A 16,436-nucleotide genomic window follows, 5' to 3' on the forward strand; every position below is an offset into this window, starting at 1 on the left:
TTCTCACCTTGAGAGTTTCCAATTCTAGAAAGCCAAGATCTTTTTTTCATCAAGAATTGTTTTTTTTTTGGCACTGATGGCCCACAAAGTTTTTTGGCTTCTTTGCAAAGAAATAGACAAACAAGGTTGAGGCTATGGTGGTGCCACGTAACTCAAATGGAATAAAGCGGGGAGATGAGCCAAAGAGCAAACCACGAGCTTGTGGCTTAAAACAGAAAGAATATCATAATAATTTCATGAAGAACTATATAATACATAGAGTGAAACAGAGCGAGAGAGAGATATTTTTTTTCTTTTTTAATTTGAAACATGTTGTTGATTTTTTTCTTTTGTGGAGGGGTTTTGTTTGATTTTATTTTTGAAGTTGTGAGGGAAAAATGAGGGAATTTATGAGGCTGTAGTGTTTAGTGGAGTGTAGTAACTAAAGTCTTGTTGTGTTGTGTGGTTCTCTTTTGGTCTAGCAGGATCAGAAATATCCATTCTTGGTGCTGCTACAGGTACTTATCCCTCCCTCCTTCTCTCTAGCTCTTCTTTTAAATGGCTGTATATAATATTATTGGGTGTGGGCTTTTGTTGGTTCTGATGCATGCGTTGTTTTTTTTCATGAAACCTCTGGGTACGTGTTTCTAATTCTACATTGTAAAAAGGGTATCTTCAGTATTTCTCCTTTTCTGGATATTATTGTACTTGTCTTTCATTTTTTTTTTTGTGCTGGTGCTTGCGTTGTTTTGGTGTTGAACAGTGCACGTGTGAGGACTTAGTTTTATAATTCTGGTGGATGAAGAAAGGAAAGGAAAATTGTGTGTAGTATAATGTAAGTGTTGATTTTTCTCTACTTTTTAAAAATTTTCTTATTGGTTCATTGATGTTAGGCTGGTTGCGGTTGTCTCAGGAGAAGTGTACTCGCTAAAAGATTTCATCTTATTTTCTGTAGTGTCCGCTGCACTGCAAGGTTAGTATTTTTACTTGAGGAGCTGAGTTATTGAGCTTTGGCTTGATCAGAAGCAAGGTTCTTTTTGCTATTTCTGTGAAATAAGGTATTGATTGAAGATGGTAATGCTGGAACTTAGCGAGTGTGGTAGTAGCAGGCGAATTCCTCGATTTCTTGGATGTGTTTGTTCTGGCTTACATGCAGCCCAAGGGGGGTAACCATGGAGGGCTCATCTGAGTCTGCTTGGCAGAAGTCTGGTAGTTATAGGGGATTTAATACTTCAGCAGTCACCAACAGGAATCTGAGATCCGCATCTTACAATTCTGGGTTTAGAAAGGAGACTGATAGGGTTATTCTGGCTCGTCAAATCCTAAAAAACCAGGCTGGTACTTTATCTGGGGTTTGTGAGGATGAAGCTGCAGTTGACCATTTCGTCCAAAACATGGAGTGGAACGATGTTAGCTTGAGGCATTGGTTGAACAAACCAGAACGGTCTGTTGATGAATTTGAATGTTTGCACATATTTAGGCAAATAGTCGAAGTTGTAAATGTGGCACATTCACAGGGAATTGTTGTTCACAATGTCAGGCCTTCTTGCTTTGTCATGTCATCATTTAACCATGTCTCCTTCATCGAGTCCGTTTCTTACTCGGATTCTGGGTCTGATTCTTTGGATGATGGATTGAATAGCCAAACTGTGGAGGTTAAAAATTCTTCATCTTCCCCCCATGACATGTGCCAGCAGAGAAGTAGTTTGCAAAGTGAAGATTTTCTACCTGCATCTACTCCAACAAATGCTTTATCGGAAGCCAGTTGCATGCAGTCCAGCTCACTTTATGCAGCAGATTTACCATTAGGGGAAGAAACAGAAGAAAAAAAAGTCCTTGGTACGAGGAACGTTGAACATGAAGAAGAAAGGAAACAATCATTTCCAATGAAGCAAATATTGCTGATGGAGTCCAGTTGGTATACCAGCCCTGAAGAGGTTGCTGGGTCACCAAGCTCTTGTGCTTCAGACATCTACCAATTGGGAGTTCTTCTTTTCGAGGTTCGTAATGATAATGTTGCATTTATGATGTTAACGATCAAAATTAGAGTGGATTCAAAACCATTTCTTGTATGTGTTTCGAACTTTTGACTTCTATTTCAAGCAGAAAGTTCTTCATTATCTAAATGGCCTGTAATAATGCCTTAAGAGCATCTTCTGTTTACTGTCTACATTGATGTCATATAGTTCTACTTGTGAACAGCTGTTCAACCCATTCACTTCAAGGGAAGACAAGAGCAGAACTATGTCTAGTCTCAGACATCGAGTTCTTCCTCCTCAACTGCTGCTCAAGTGGCCAAAAGAAGCTTCATTTTGCTTATGGTTACTGCACCCTGAGCCAAGTAGCCGGCCAAAAATGGGGTGAATGTTAATTTCCTGTACCTTTGTTTACTTTGCATTTTATGGTAGCATCTGCCTTGATATGGGGATGAGTTTTCTCGAGCTCTTCAAACAAGTACATTGTGTGCTTATGGTTACTGCACCCTGAGCAAAGTACCTTTTTTGATTTACATTTCATCTGATTTCTGTTCAATCAAATTTTCATTGTCTTACTCTCATGTATCGTGTGACAGAGAATTACTGCAAAGCGAGTTTCTTAATGAACCAAGAGACTATTTGGAAGAGCGTGAAGCAGCAATACAGCTTAGAGAGAGAATAGAGGAGCAGGAATTGTTGCTGGAATTCCTTTTACCAATGCAAAAAAGAAAGCAGGATGCAGCTAATAAGTTGCAAGAAACTGTTTCTCTTCTATGTTCTGATATTGAAGAAGTCACAAAGCATCAAACTTTTCTTAAGAAAAAGGGAAGCACATGTAAAGAAAGTGGAGAAGGTGATCATTTAGCATCAAATCTCCCTCCCCTGAGCATTTATGATAATGACGATTCTTCTAGCATGGGTTCCCGAAAACGATTTTGCTCAGGTCTTCAGATTCTCAACATAGAGGGATGTGATGATAATCTCGATGAAGGTCGGAACTCAGATACATTTGTAGAATCACAGGAAAGTCCTCTTTTTAGAAGTTCTCGATTGATGAAGAACTTTAAGAAATTAGAGTCAGCATATTTTTTGACAAGATCCAGACCAGTCAGGCCACCAGGGAAACCACCATTTGTTAGAAATTCACCAGTAAGTGGTGATGGGAGAGGTTCCATTGTTGTGACTGAAAGAAGCTCCATAAATAGTTTAGCACTGAAGGATCGGTTTATTGAGGGTAGACAAAGTGGATGGATAAGTCCATTCCTTGAGGGTTTGTGCAAGTATCTATCTTTTAGCAAGTTAAAAGTGAAGGCTGACCTGAAGCAAGGGGATTTGTTGAACTCTTCGAACCTAGTCTGCTCTATTAGTTTTGATCGTGATGGAGAATTTTTTGCTACAGCTGGTGTAAATAAAAAGATAAAAGTATTTGAATGTGATACAATTATAAATGAAGCTCGTGATATCCATTATCCTGTTGTTGAAATGGTCTGTAGGTCAAAGCTAAGCAGCATATGTTGGAACAGATATATTACAAGCCAAATTGCTTCAAGTAACTTTGAGGGTGTGGTGCAGGTAATGGCTCAAACCTAATATTGGATGAGGCTTTTGTCTTTATTTCACTCGATTGTAAATCAGTTGCTCAACATGTTCAGGTATGGGATGTTACAAGGAGTCAAGTGGTAACAGAAATGAGAGAGCATGAGAGGCGTGTGTGGTCCATTGACTTTTCATCAGCAGATCCAACAATGCTGGCTAGTGGGAGTGATGATGGTTCAGTCAAGCTATGGAGTATCAATCAGGCAATGCTACTTTTGCATTTGTTGGATGTCAGCTTTGAAACTGAACGTGCTAATGTTATAGAATTTCTTAATGTGCTAATTTAATTCTGGACATATAATAAGCTGATCCTCATACTTGATTTTCTTATGCAGAGAGTAAGTATTGGTTCCATCAAAACAAAAGCCAATGTCTGCTCCGTTCAGTTTCCCATGGATTCTAGTCGTTCTATTGCATTTGGTTCAGCAGATCATAGAATTTATTACTATGATCTCCGTAACTCAAAAGTTCCTCTATGTACATTGACTGGACACAATAAAACTGTGAGTTATGTGAAGTTTGTAGATTCAACCAATCTTGTTTCTGCTTCCACGGATAACACGCTGAAGCTCTGGGATTTGTCAATGGGCACGTCTAGGGTTATTGATAGCCCCATTCAATCCTTCACAGGCCACATGAATGTAAAGGTATGTTCAGTTCTCATACAATAATAAGCTACTATTTTTGACCTTTTTTGCAAGTGATATTGGATGAGAATTGACCTCATTTTGATTAGCTGTTAATTTTCCTGGTCTGTCACAGTTGTGGTTAGTTTGAAGTTGCACTAGAATCAGGATTTGCAACAAAGAAAACATTATGGTTTTGCTAGTCATGAAAGCCTGTGCCTTCGAAGTTGATTTTCTTTCAAAACATGTTTTGCTTGGTTGGAAAGTTAGCTTAAGATTTATCAAGTATATGTTTTGGAGAATGCATATGACCCTCTGAAAGTATTAATAAAAAACTGCACAATTGGTCTTCATGCATGCTAGTTATATAGTTGGCAGAACTAGGGCTGCTAAGCATTGCAAATGGGGGTCACTGGCAGCAGATGAGGTGACTGAAATTCATTATTGCAAGTTAATATACTACTGTATCTCGATGTTTCTTTGTGTTGATCTACTGTGAAATTTGTTGAGTTCTATCAGCTATGCCGGAAGCTCTGATAGCAGTATTCTCATGGATTTATACTTGAATACAAAGTTCTAGAATAGTCTGTTTATGCTCATTGAAGTTAGGGATTGGATGCTCATAATTATTATGACTGGTCATCATGTTAAATATTAGAAATTGAAATGCCTACTAAAATAATGAACTAACAAAGGAAACATGGAAGGCTTTTTTTTTTTTTTTCTGGCTTAGGTACTTCACCATGCATATAAATTTGATGTTAAGTTGCTTCAATTTCATAGTTTATTATATGTTTGATGTACTATTCACAGTGATAAGTGTGTTTTATTGGTGGTGGAAAATTGTCCATGCTTGACATCTTTTGTCTATGCATGCTTATGTTGTAGAACTTCGTGGGTTTGTCTGTATCAGATGGATACATTGCAACTGGCTCGGAAACGAATGAGGTACTATATATCTTACTTCTTTAGTATTTAGAGGTACCTTGCCTTTCCTCAATGGATAAAATTATGGTTTCTTTTCAGTGGCAAAACGAACTTAACTGTATCCCCTTACTTTTCTTATGATGGCATAACCATCCAAGAACTCGTGGCCTCTCTCTTCTTGTTTGACAAGCCTTGTTGCTTGAGCTGCATAAGAACTTAGGAACTTCTTTAGAAAATCAACTTTTCCTCGTCAAATGTTCAGTTGCTTTTTGGATAACTGTGTGGAGCTTTCCATACATCTAACTAGGTTAACTCATTAGATTCGCAGCCTTGGAAAAGTCGACTGTAAATTAAGAAGACCTACCTTAATGGACACCGAAACATAACCAGCATCCATAATAGGAAACAATTTCATAAACCAAATATCCTCATATTACAGCAATACAAGCTACTCTCTCACCTTTTCTTACCTTTACTTCATATTACAGCACTACAAGCTACTTTCTCTTACACGTCAAAAGACTGTAGCATCTGTTTCTTCTTCAGTTTAGTTTTCTTACTTCTAATGTTTAGGAAACAAGACATATGACTGAATTTATGCAAGAAGTGAAGGAAAGAAAAGGAGGAAACAAGAACACGATAAACTTTATACGATTCGTTTTAAATTGAGGTCAAGCTTCACTATGAAATTGGATTGGCTTATCAAACTCCGGCCCCGATGCACCCATTCCTTACAAGAAACTCAACTTGATTTTTTCTAAACCCCAACCCTTTTAGTTCTAGAATTAATATACATAGCAAACCAAGTGGGCAAAAAGGAAAAGGGGCCTAGTAACTAGTGAGCTAGTTCAAGACATATCCCAACACTTCACCTGCGCTCTTTTTGGCAGCACATGATCTTTTCCCTCGAGCTCCAGAGTTCAATCCATCTAACACGAATTGCATTGGTTGTATTGACTTTTGTGTGACACAAGACTCAAAACTTCTATCCCCTTTCCATTAGTTTGTTCAACAAGCTTGTATCAGTTTATAAAGGGAGGAATGGAGACTGAGTTGAATGGAAGGCATAATTAAGTTGTTAAACAACAATATAGCAATACTCTTTTCACTCGCATCATGATATTGTATTAACTTTAAGCTGCTTTTATTTTCGTGATTGTGATGGTGCCTTTTTTTTTTGAATTGCCTAACTCTTAGCACCCATCAAAACTCAAGCAACTATGCTAGTGAAGTGACTTCTACAGCGCACATTATAGTACAATGCAAGTTTCATTCATTCATTAAGTTTAATATATATTTTTTTTTTTGGTGGAATAGGTTTTTGTCTATCACAAGGCTTTCCCTATGCCAGTGCTGTCCTTCAAGTTTAACAACACGGACCCGCTTTCTGACCATGAAATGGATGACGCTGCACAATTTATTTCTTCTGTCTGTTGGCGTGGCCAGTCATCTACTTTGGTTGCTGCGAATTCTACTGGGAATATCAAAATCTTGGAGATGCTTTGATTTGGTCGACGCTCCAGACAACATGATTTTAGCTTAAAGGACCAAAGATGGTCTCAGTGCAGCAAAAATGGAACGAAGACGATAATCTTTCACCAAAGGCAATTGTGTAGCTTACTTGTATAGGAACCGGGTGTTTTTTTTTTCTTCAAAAAAGAAAATATATAAACAAGTTTTGGAATTAGATAATAGCAGAAATAGTCAACACGAGAAATAATGGTCTCGATTCACTGTATTGTAGATAGAATTCAGGGGGAAGGAGGAGCAAAAATTATGTCTTGTATATTCTGGCAATGGTTATAGTTGATCATTTTTTATAATTATAATGGATGTTAACTTCATCCTTTACCTTTTAGTTGATGTAGCCACTATGTTAGAGTTCAATATTAGCTAGGAGTTCATGGTTGGAGATACGATCAAAAAATTGATATTTTTTTGAAGTATAGGAGTATCGAAGTAATAAATAATCCGACAAGACTGAAATCGAACCACATGGAAATTAATTGTATAAATTATAAATAACAATAACATAATAATAGCAAATTCATAATAATAATAATAATAATAATAATAAAGAAGAAGAAGAAGAAAAAAAAATGATGAGAACTTTGAGATGGAAGATCAATATAAGGATTAAATAATGATAATAACAAATGTCAAGGTTAGAGGATTCACTAATGATATTTCAAACAAGTATAGTATAAACTCTTATTATTCAACTGAAACTACATATAAAGGAGGTTCCAATTGGATTATGAATTATTAACATGATTACATTAGTTATCTTATTCGAGTAATGCTAATACTTGTAAATATTATCAGGCATTTATGATTATAACTTATGTTAATAATAAATCAAGTTCCTTTCATAGCACAAGTGTAAGTTATACCATACGGTTGGGCTATGAAAATACCAAATATTTGTTGTACCAAGTGTTATACAACATTTGATAACGTCAAAATTGAAACCACTTGTGCTTATGAAAGTTTTAGGTAATTATCTCATCTTTCCAGGAAAAAAATGAGGTCATTTGGACTTCTAAAATTCCAGATATGGGCCAAACACTGAACAGTATCTGGGTTGTAGGATAAATTCAGACTTCTTTGTTGTCGCTATAATTTGGACTTGAAAACGACCTTTTTAAAACCAGACCTCTACATGAAAGTTGTAGGCCTATGCCTTACCTTTCCATCCATATAAAGTGGACCAAAATTTGAGATCTACAACTCCAAATATGACCTAATTACCAAACAGTGTTCTAGTTTGGACTACACCAGCATCTCTTTTCTAAGTTTGGCCATCTCTTTGTCCTTTCAATTTCAGTACTTAAACTCATCAATCAATCCTTTCATTTATGTAATATGCCTACATTTAAGATGAACATTTATCACAAATTAAAGGTACATTATATTATTAGATATGCTATTATAAAACATGCTTTAGTTAAGGAGTTATAGATATTTCAAGTGCAAAATGATGATATAAAACCTTGATAAAAATATACTTTTAAGTACTAACCAGTTCGTAAGATGTTCTAATATTGTTAGAATTTTGCAACATTAAGATCAATGATTTATTAGAGTTATATTATAGTTATGAGATAGTTGATTAATTTCTAGATAGAATACAGAACTCTTAGGATTTGTAAGGCTATTTAAAACCACCTTGAACATTCAGAAAATAAGAATAAGAATAAGAGAAAAAAGGTAGCAGTTGTTATGTTTTTTTTGAAGTAAAATCTGCCTAGGTTGAAAAGGAGAGGAGTAATCGTAGTTGAGAAACAAAAACAAAAAAACACATACATAACAACAGTTTACACCAGATGTAGCAATTTGCACCAGACACAACAACCTCCTTATTCATGGCAGTAACTTGTAGCAGCAGCAACAACGATACTTCTCTAGCATTAGCAAGCAAACGTAACAACAAGCTCGTAGACTTTGCAGTAATAAAATAGTCATAAAAACTCCTCCAACACCAGTAGCCACTTTCCTCTCGCTAGAAGCAAGTTGAAGAATAGCTTCCAAGTTGATTGAGTATCACTGGCGGTTTGTAACCAATCTCAGGTTCAATAGTTGTTAGAAAATTGACATTTTAACTTTAGTGTTTCAGTTTGTTTAATTGTTATTCAATCAAGTGTTGTTTGTTTTCTTTTCTTTCATTTCTGTTATGACTTTGTTAAAGTAAATTCCTTGTTTTTCTAGGGATGTTGTTAAGTTAGTGGCAGCACATTGTCCACTACAGTTAATGGTTGATAACTAGGAAAGTTTGTTAATTTTTTTCATGTATTTAAAGACATGTAGTTAATAAAATAATTTAAGAGATATTTTTATCAAATACCTTGTGTGTAGTTTGTGTTCTTCAATACCCAACATTGCTGTTCTTGATTATGCATCCCTTCACTTGTACAAAACATAACAACACAATTCATAATAGTGGTATCAGAGCACTCTTAGATCTTACAAGACCAATTTTTTTTTTCAAAATCTTAAAATGACATCCAACAACCTACTTTTAAACTCCCCCATTATTGTTCACCGGTGAAAACTACCACATTTTGTCAGTGAAGATGCAAGCCTTTCTTGAAGTTTATGATCTTTGGGAAATTGTTTTCGAAGACAAACCAGTAGCTCTCTTACCAACAAATCCCACTGTGGCTCAAATCAAGTTCAGCAGTGAGGAAAAGGAAAAGAAATCCAAGGCAAAATTAATCATCCAGAATTCTGTGGCAGAAAGCATTTTCTATAGAATTATGGCATGCAATTTAGCCAAAGAGGCTTGGAACATACTAAAAGAAGAATACCAAGATAGTGACAAAATAAGGCAAATGCAAGTGCTAAATTTGAAGAGAGATTTTGAGGCACTTAACATGCAAGAAGATGAAACAATCTCCAAGTATTCTGATCAAATTTCACTAATTATCAACAACATCAGATTACTTAAAGAAGACTTTCCTGATAGCAGGATTCTAGAAAAGGTTCTTGTGACTCTTCTTGAGATGTTTGAATCCAAAATCTCCTTTTTGGAAGAATTAAAGAACCTGAGTAAAATCTCATTAGGTGAACTAATGAGTGCTCTTCAAGCATAGGAGCAACGAAGAACAATAAGGCAAGATAGATTGACTGAAGGAGCCTTTTATATGCAAAAACAACAAGCTGGAAAAGGAAAAAAGTTATTTAATCTGAGGATTAAAGGCAGAAATGAAGGGGACAACACTGGTGAAGATTCAAAACAAAAAAAGTTTCCTCCATGCACTCATTGCAAAAAAAACACACATTTTAAAAAATATTGCTGGTAGAGGCCAAATGCAATTTATAGAAATTTTAAGCAATCAAGGCACATCACAAAGGTTTGCAAGTTTAAAAATTCAGACCTAAAACCTCAACAAGCTTACCTAGCAAATGAAGTTGATACACGGGAGAAGCAATTCTTTGCTATCACTTGTTTCTCAACAAATGATTCAGCTGATACTTGGCTTATTGGCAGTGGATGCATACACCATTTGTGCAATGATGTTGAAATGTTCAAAACCCTTGATGAATCTTACAAATCTAGAGTAAAGGTTGGCAATGGAGAATTTTTGGAGGTCAAAGGCTGAGGGTCAGTAAATGTTCAAACAAGTTTAGGTATCAAAATCATTTCTGATGTGTTATTCATACCTGAAATCAGTCAAAATTTGTTGAGTGTTGGACAAATGATGGAGAAAAACTATTCTCTTTAGTTTAAGGATCATAAATGCAATATCTTTGATCCTTCTAGAAAACAAGTGTTCTATGTAAAGATGAAAAATAGAAGCTTTGTTGTTGACTGGGATAAAACATCCAATCATGCATATGTAAGTGCTACTCACGATGTTTTAAATATTTGGCATAAAAGATTTGGACATTTCAATCAAAAGGGCTTGTCAATTCTGAAACAAAGGGAAATGGTTGAAGCATTGCCCACATCTAATGGTGAGATTCAATTATGTGAAACATGTCAACTTGGCAAGTAATCAAGGCCACATCCTAAAGGGCAAGCATGAAGAGCCATCCAAAAGCTTCAGCTCATCCACACTGACGTGTATGGACCTATGAAGACAGCCTCATTATATGGTAACAAGTATTTCATTCTCTTTATTGATGATTATATTAGGATGTGTTGGGTGTATTTTATCAAATTTAAGAGTGAAGTATTTACAATCTTTCAAATATTCGAAGCTTTAGTTGAGAATCAAATTGACATGCTAATTAAATGTTTAAGATCTGATAATGGTACTGAATATACCTCGAATTAGTTTTTTGAGTATTGCAACAGCAGAGGCATTGTGCACCAGTACACTATACTATACACACCACAACAAAATGGTATGTGTGAGAGGAAGAGCATGACAGTAATAGAGATGACTAGATGTCTCTTACTTGGAAAGAAAATGCTGAACAAATTATGGGTAGAGGCAGTCAATACCTCTATTTACTTGCTGAACCGACTTCTAACCAAAGCACTAGAGGACAAGACACTATATGAAGGCTGGAATGGTGTCAAACCTGTTAGAGATCATCTTCGAATCTTTAACAGCATATGCTATTATCATATAGCTAAGCCAAAGAGGAGTAAACTTGACAACAAAGCTCAAAAGGGAGTTTTTATGAGCTATGAAATAACAACTAAAGGACACAAAATCCTTTACTTACAAACAGAGAAGGTAATTCTCAGCAGAGATGTGAAGGTTGATAAAGCAACCACATGGGATTGAGAACATCATAAAAATATAATTTTTGATCATCCATTCATCATTCAGCCTCAGCTGGAAACTGATGAATCACTGGATGACTTTCTAGTTACAGGCACAAGATCATTGGAAGATATTCACCTAAGTTGCAACATGGCAATTCTAGAACCAACCAGTTATACTGAAGCTCAAGAATTTCCAGTATGGAGGAGAGCAATAGAGGCAGAAATGGAAATGATCAATAAAAATGCAACATGACAGCTGATTAAAAGGCCTAAGCATCGCAAAGTGATAGGTGTAAGATGAGTTTTTAAAACAAAACTCAATCCAAATGGGTTGATATACAAACACAAGGCTAGATAGTGGTAAAGGGCTATGCTCAGCAATATGGTGTGGACTACCTAGAGACCTTTGCTCCAGTAGCAAGGTATGATACTATTAGACTTCTCATTGCACTTGCAGCACATAATTCTTGGCAGATTCACCAATTTGATGTCAAGTTTATCTTCTTGAATGAATTTCTTACTGAAGAAATCTTTGTAGAGTAACTCGATGGATATGTTGTTAAATATAAAAAAGATCATGTGTATCAACTTAAGAAGGCCTTGTATGGGTTGAAATAAGCTCCCTAACCTTGGTATAACAGAATGGACACACATCTGCTTCAACTTGGGGTCAACAAAAGCCAAAATAAAGCAACTTTGTATATGAAATCCTATGGTAACCATTTTCTAATTATATCTATTTACGTAGATTATATGCTCATCATAGGAAGTGAACTTGGAATGATCCAAGAGTTCAAAGATGAAATGAAGAAAGATGTTTGAGATGTCTGACCTTGGAATGATGAATTACTTCCTTGGAATGGAAGTGATGTGATTAGTACTTAAAACTGCATTTTTATCAAGGTTTTATATCATCATTTTGCACTTGAAGTATCAATAACTCTTTAACTAAAACATATTTTATAATAATGTATCTAATAATATAAGATACCTTTAATTTATGGTTGATTAGTACTTAAAAGTGCATTTTTATCATGGTTTTATATCATCATTTTGCACTTAAAGTATCAATAACTCCCTAACTAAAATATGTTTTATAATAATGTATCTAATAATATAAGATACCTATAATTTATGGTAAATGTCTATGTTTAATGCAGGCCTATCACATAAATGAAAGGATTGATTGATGACTTGAAGAACTTAAATTGCAAGGATAAAGAGATGGCCAAACTTAGAAAAGAGATGTCGGTGCAATCCAAACCGGAACACTGTTCGGTAATTGGGTCATATCTAGAGCTATATATCTTAGATTTAGGTCCAATTTATATGGATGGAAAGGTAAGACATAGGCCTACAACTTTCATATGGAGCCCAAGATCTAAAAAGGCCATTATCAAGTCCAAATTGTAGCAACAACAAAGAAGCCCGAATCTGTCTTCCAGCGCGAGCACTGTCTGGTATTTTGGCCATATCTGGAGTTCTAGAAGTCCAAATGAGCTGAATTGTTTACACAAGAAAGCTGAGACAATTGCCTACAACTTTCATGTTTGCAACTGGCTCCAATTTTGACGTTATCAATGACGTTTTGGGCAGACAAGAGAAGATAAAGATTGTCACCAAGTCAAAAGTTGGCCACCCACTTATCAATTAGTCATCAAATCAATAGTTCCCAATTTTGGCCTATAAAAGGAGGAATTTGCCATGCATTTAGGCATCTTGGTTTCCATATCAAGATCATGCTCTTCCTTTCTCTCTTTGTATTTTTTGTAATGTTTATGCTTTGCTTTCATTAATATTAAGTTTATGCTTTCATTTCCTTTCCTTTACTTAGTTAACTTTTATGTTCTTATTTTGTTTATTTATTTTGCTTTCTTTCATTATGTCTAGCTAAGTTAGTTATATCAAGGTGAAAATGTTACACTAATGGTGTAAGAATAAGTATAATGTAAACTTAATATGGACTTTAATGTTTGATACAACATGTTTTATATTTGTTATCTTGTTCACTCTTTAATACTTTGCTTGTTAAATGACTAATCTTGATTTATGTTGTATAACACTTGGTACAACAAATGCTTGGCACTTTCATAGCCCATAATGTATGGTATAACGGACACCTGAGCTATGAAAGGAACTTGATTTGTTGTTAACATAAGTTATAATCATGAATGCTTGACGAGATTTACAAGTATTAGCATTAATTGAATAAGATGACTAATGTAATCATGTTAACAATATATAATCTGATTGGAACCTCCTTTGTGTGTGGTTTCCAATTCAATAATCAGAGTTTATACTATACTTGTTTAATATACCATTAGTGGAACCTCTAACCTTGACATTTGTTATTATTATTGTTTAATCCTTACATTAATATTTCATCTCTAAGTTCTCATCATCATCATCTTCTTCTTCTTCTCTTTCTTTATTATTATTATTATTAGTACTACTACTACTACTACTACTACTACTACTACTATTATTGTTATTATTATTATTATTACTATTGTTGTTGTTGTTATTGTTGTTTTATAATTGTTGTTTATAATTTGTACAATTAACCTCCCTGTGGTTCGACCCCGGTCTTGCCGGGTTATTTATTACTTCGACACTCCTGCACTTGGGAGAAGACATCAATCTTTTAGTCGTGTCAAGTTTTTGGCGCCATTGCCGGGGAGGTAAGTTTTTGTATAAATTATAATATTTATTTTATTTTCTCTTTTCACTTTTCTTGTATATAACTTTGTTTCTTTTCTTTTATTTCTTTTTATTTTGTTTTCTTCCTCCTTCTTTTGCTTTCTTCTTCTTCTTTTATTTTATTCCTACACGTGCATGAGAGTGTGGTCACGTACATCAAGTGGTAGACTTTGTAGGGTATCCTCATCATTTTCAGAAAATATGGCTGAAGAAGATAATCAATCATTTCATAATGAAAATAATGAGAATAACCGTGCTAGAACACTTAGAGACCACATGAATCCTACAAGAACAAGTGCACCAATCATTTCATCATGCATAGTTTTTCCTCCTGATGCATCTCATTTTAATTTTAAACCAGGTATTATTCAACTTTTACCTTCTTTTCATGGTTTAGAATTGGAAAATCCATACTTGCATTTAAGGGAATTTGAAGAGATCTGCAATACATATAATAATTTAAATTGTAGCATGAACACCATTAGATTAAAGCTTTTCCCTTTTTCATTAAAAGATAAAGCTAAAACATGACTACAAAATTTAAGACCAGGATCCATTCGTGCTTGGGATGAAATGCAACAACAATTTTTAAAGAAGTTTTTCCCATCTCATAGAACAAACTCTTTCAAAAGACAAATCACCACTTTCACTCAAAAACCAGGAGAAACATTTTACCAATGTTGGGATAGGTATCGAGACTTGCTTAGTACTTGCCCTCATCATGGTTTTGAAACATGGAGATTGGTTTCACATTTCTATGAAGGGTTAACACCTAAAGATAGGCAAATGGTTGAATTGATGTGCAATGGAACTTTTGAAGATAAAGACCCTGATGAAGCAATGGAGTACTTAGACTTGTTAGCTGAAAATGCTTAAAATTGGGACACCGCGGGTACTTATGAGGCACCGAGTAAAACTCAACCTCATACATCTAGTGGAGGTATGTACAACCTTAGGGAAGATCATGACCTTCAAGCCAAGTTTGCATCTTTAGCTAGAAAAGTCGAGGCATTAGAATTAAAAAAGAGTGGTCAATTAAAATCTGTTGAAAACATTGTGTGTCAAATCTGTGAAACAAATGAACACTCAACCAACGATTGTCCAACCTTGCCTTCTTTTAAAGAATGTCTCCATGAACAAGCCCATACTTTAAATTGTTTTCAAAGGGCCAACCACAACCCATACTCCCAAACATACAACCCTGGTTGGAGAAATCACCCAAATTTTAGTTGGAAGAGTGAGAACAACAATGCACAAACTTCACAACCACCGTTTCAAGCACACCATAATTTCCAAAATTCTCATGGATATGCACCTTCTTATGCTCCACCTCCTAGAAGAAATCTCGAGGAAACATTGCATGCATTCATTGAAAAGCAAGAGACAATTAATACTCAACTTGTTCAAAACATGACAGATTTTAAAGATACTCTTGCTGAATTAACATCTGCTCTTAGTTTCCAAGAGAAAGGTAAGTTTCCATCTCAAACACAACAAAATCCCAAAGGGCAATACAATGCAAATGCAAGTAGTTCCGGAAGCCAACACATGGATCAAGTCAAATCAGTCACTACTCTGCGCAGCGGTAAGGTTATTGAAAAACCCTCTATTGAACCTTATGAGAAAGATGATGAGTCAATCTCTGAGGGTAAAGAAGGGGTTGAATCTGAAAATTGCAAAGAAACGACTGATTCACCACCAGCACTTCCATTTCCTCAAGCCATGACCAAACAAAGGAAAGTTAATCACAACTCTGAAATTTTTGAAATTTTCAAACAGGTAAGGATCAATATACCATTGTTGGATGCTATTAAACAGGTTCCTTCCTATGCTAAATTTTTGAAAGATCTATGCACTGTGAAGAGGAAACTGAATGTGAAAAAGAAAGCCTTTCTAGCCGAACAAGTAAGTGCTATTCTTCAGAACAATAATGCTTTGAAATATAAAGACCCTGGTTGTCCTACAATTTCTTGCTTTATTGGAGAGCATAAAATTGAAAGAGCCTTACTTGATCTTGGAGCTAGTGTGAATTTACTTCCATATTCAGTTTTTCAAAGTCTCAATCTAGGTGAGTTAAAACCAACTTCTATATCTCTTTTACTTGCCGATAGATCTGTAAAAGTGCCTAGAGAAATAATTGAAGACGTGTTAGTACAAGTCGATAAATTCATTTATCCTGTGGATTTTATTGTCTTGGACACAGAACCTGTTGAAGCATGTAATTCATTTCCTGTTATTTTAGGACGTCCGTTTCTTGCAACCTCTAACGCATTGATTAATTGTAGGAATGGACTGATGAAGCTATCATTTGGAAACATGACATTGGAGATGAATATTTTCAACATTTGCAAGCAACCTGGAGATGATAATGATTTACAAGAAGTAGATCATATTGATGAATTAGTTTATGAT

At 35.2% G+C, this 16,436-nt stretch overlaps 1 protein-coding gene across 6 annotated transcripts; it reads left to right on the forward strand.

Moving 5' to 3' along the window:
- The first annotated feature begins 267 nt into the window (after nt 1-267).
- On the forward strand, nt 268-6,959 carry LOC105111094 (protein SPA1-RELATED 3). 6 transcript variants are annotated; one of them, XM_011006344.1, is made up of 9 exons: nt 268-497; nt 743-814; nt 893-1,979; nt 2,182-2,339; nt 2,552-3,527; nt 3,608-3,754; nt 3,887-4,198; nt 5,066-5,125; nt 6,422-6,959. In XM_011006344.1, exons 3-9 carry the CDS (start codon nt 1,110-1,112, stop codon nt 6,608-6,610), a joined length of 2,712 nt encoding a protein of 903 aa, XP_011004646.1. In that variant the 5' UTR covers nt 268-497; nt 743-814; nt 893-1,109; the 3' UTR covers nt 6,611-6,959. The 6 variants fall into 6 exon arrangements, with proteins under 6 accessions (XP_011004646.1, XP_011004649.1, XP_011004648.1 ...); XM_011006347.1 differs by having other exon boundaries at nt 935-1,979; XM_011006343.1 differs by lacking the exon at nt 268-497 and adding an exon at nt 513-616.
- The last annotated feature ends 9,477 nt before the right edge of the window (nt 6,960-16,436 follow it).

The sequence above is a fragment of the Populus euphratica genome, unplaced genomic scaffold (assembly GCF_000495115.2).
Source record: "Populus euphratica unplaced genomic scaffold, PopEup_1.0 scaffold272.1, whole genome shotgun sequence".
Taxonomy (NCBI): domain Eukaryota; kingdom Viridiplantae; phylum Streptophyta; class Magnoliopsida; order Malpighiales; family Salicaceae; genus Populus; species Populus euphratica.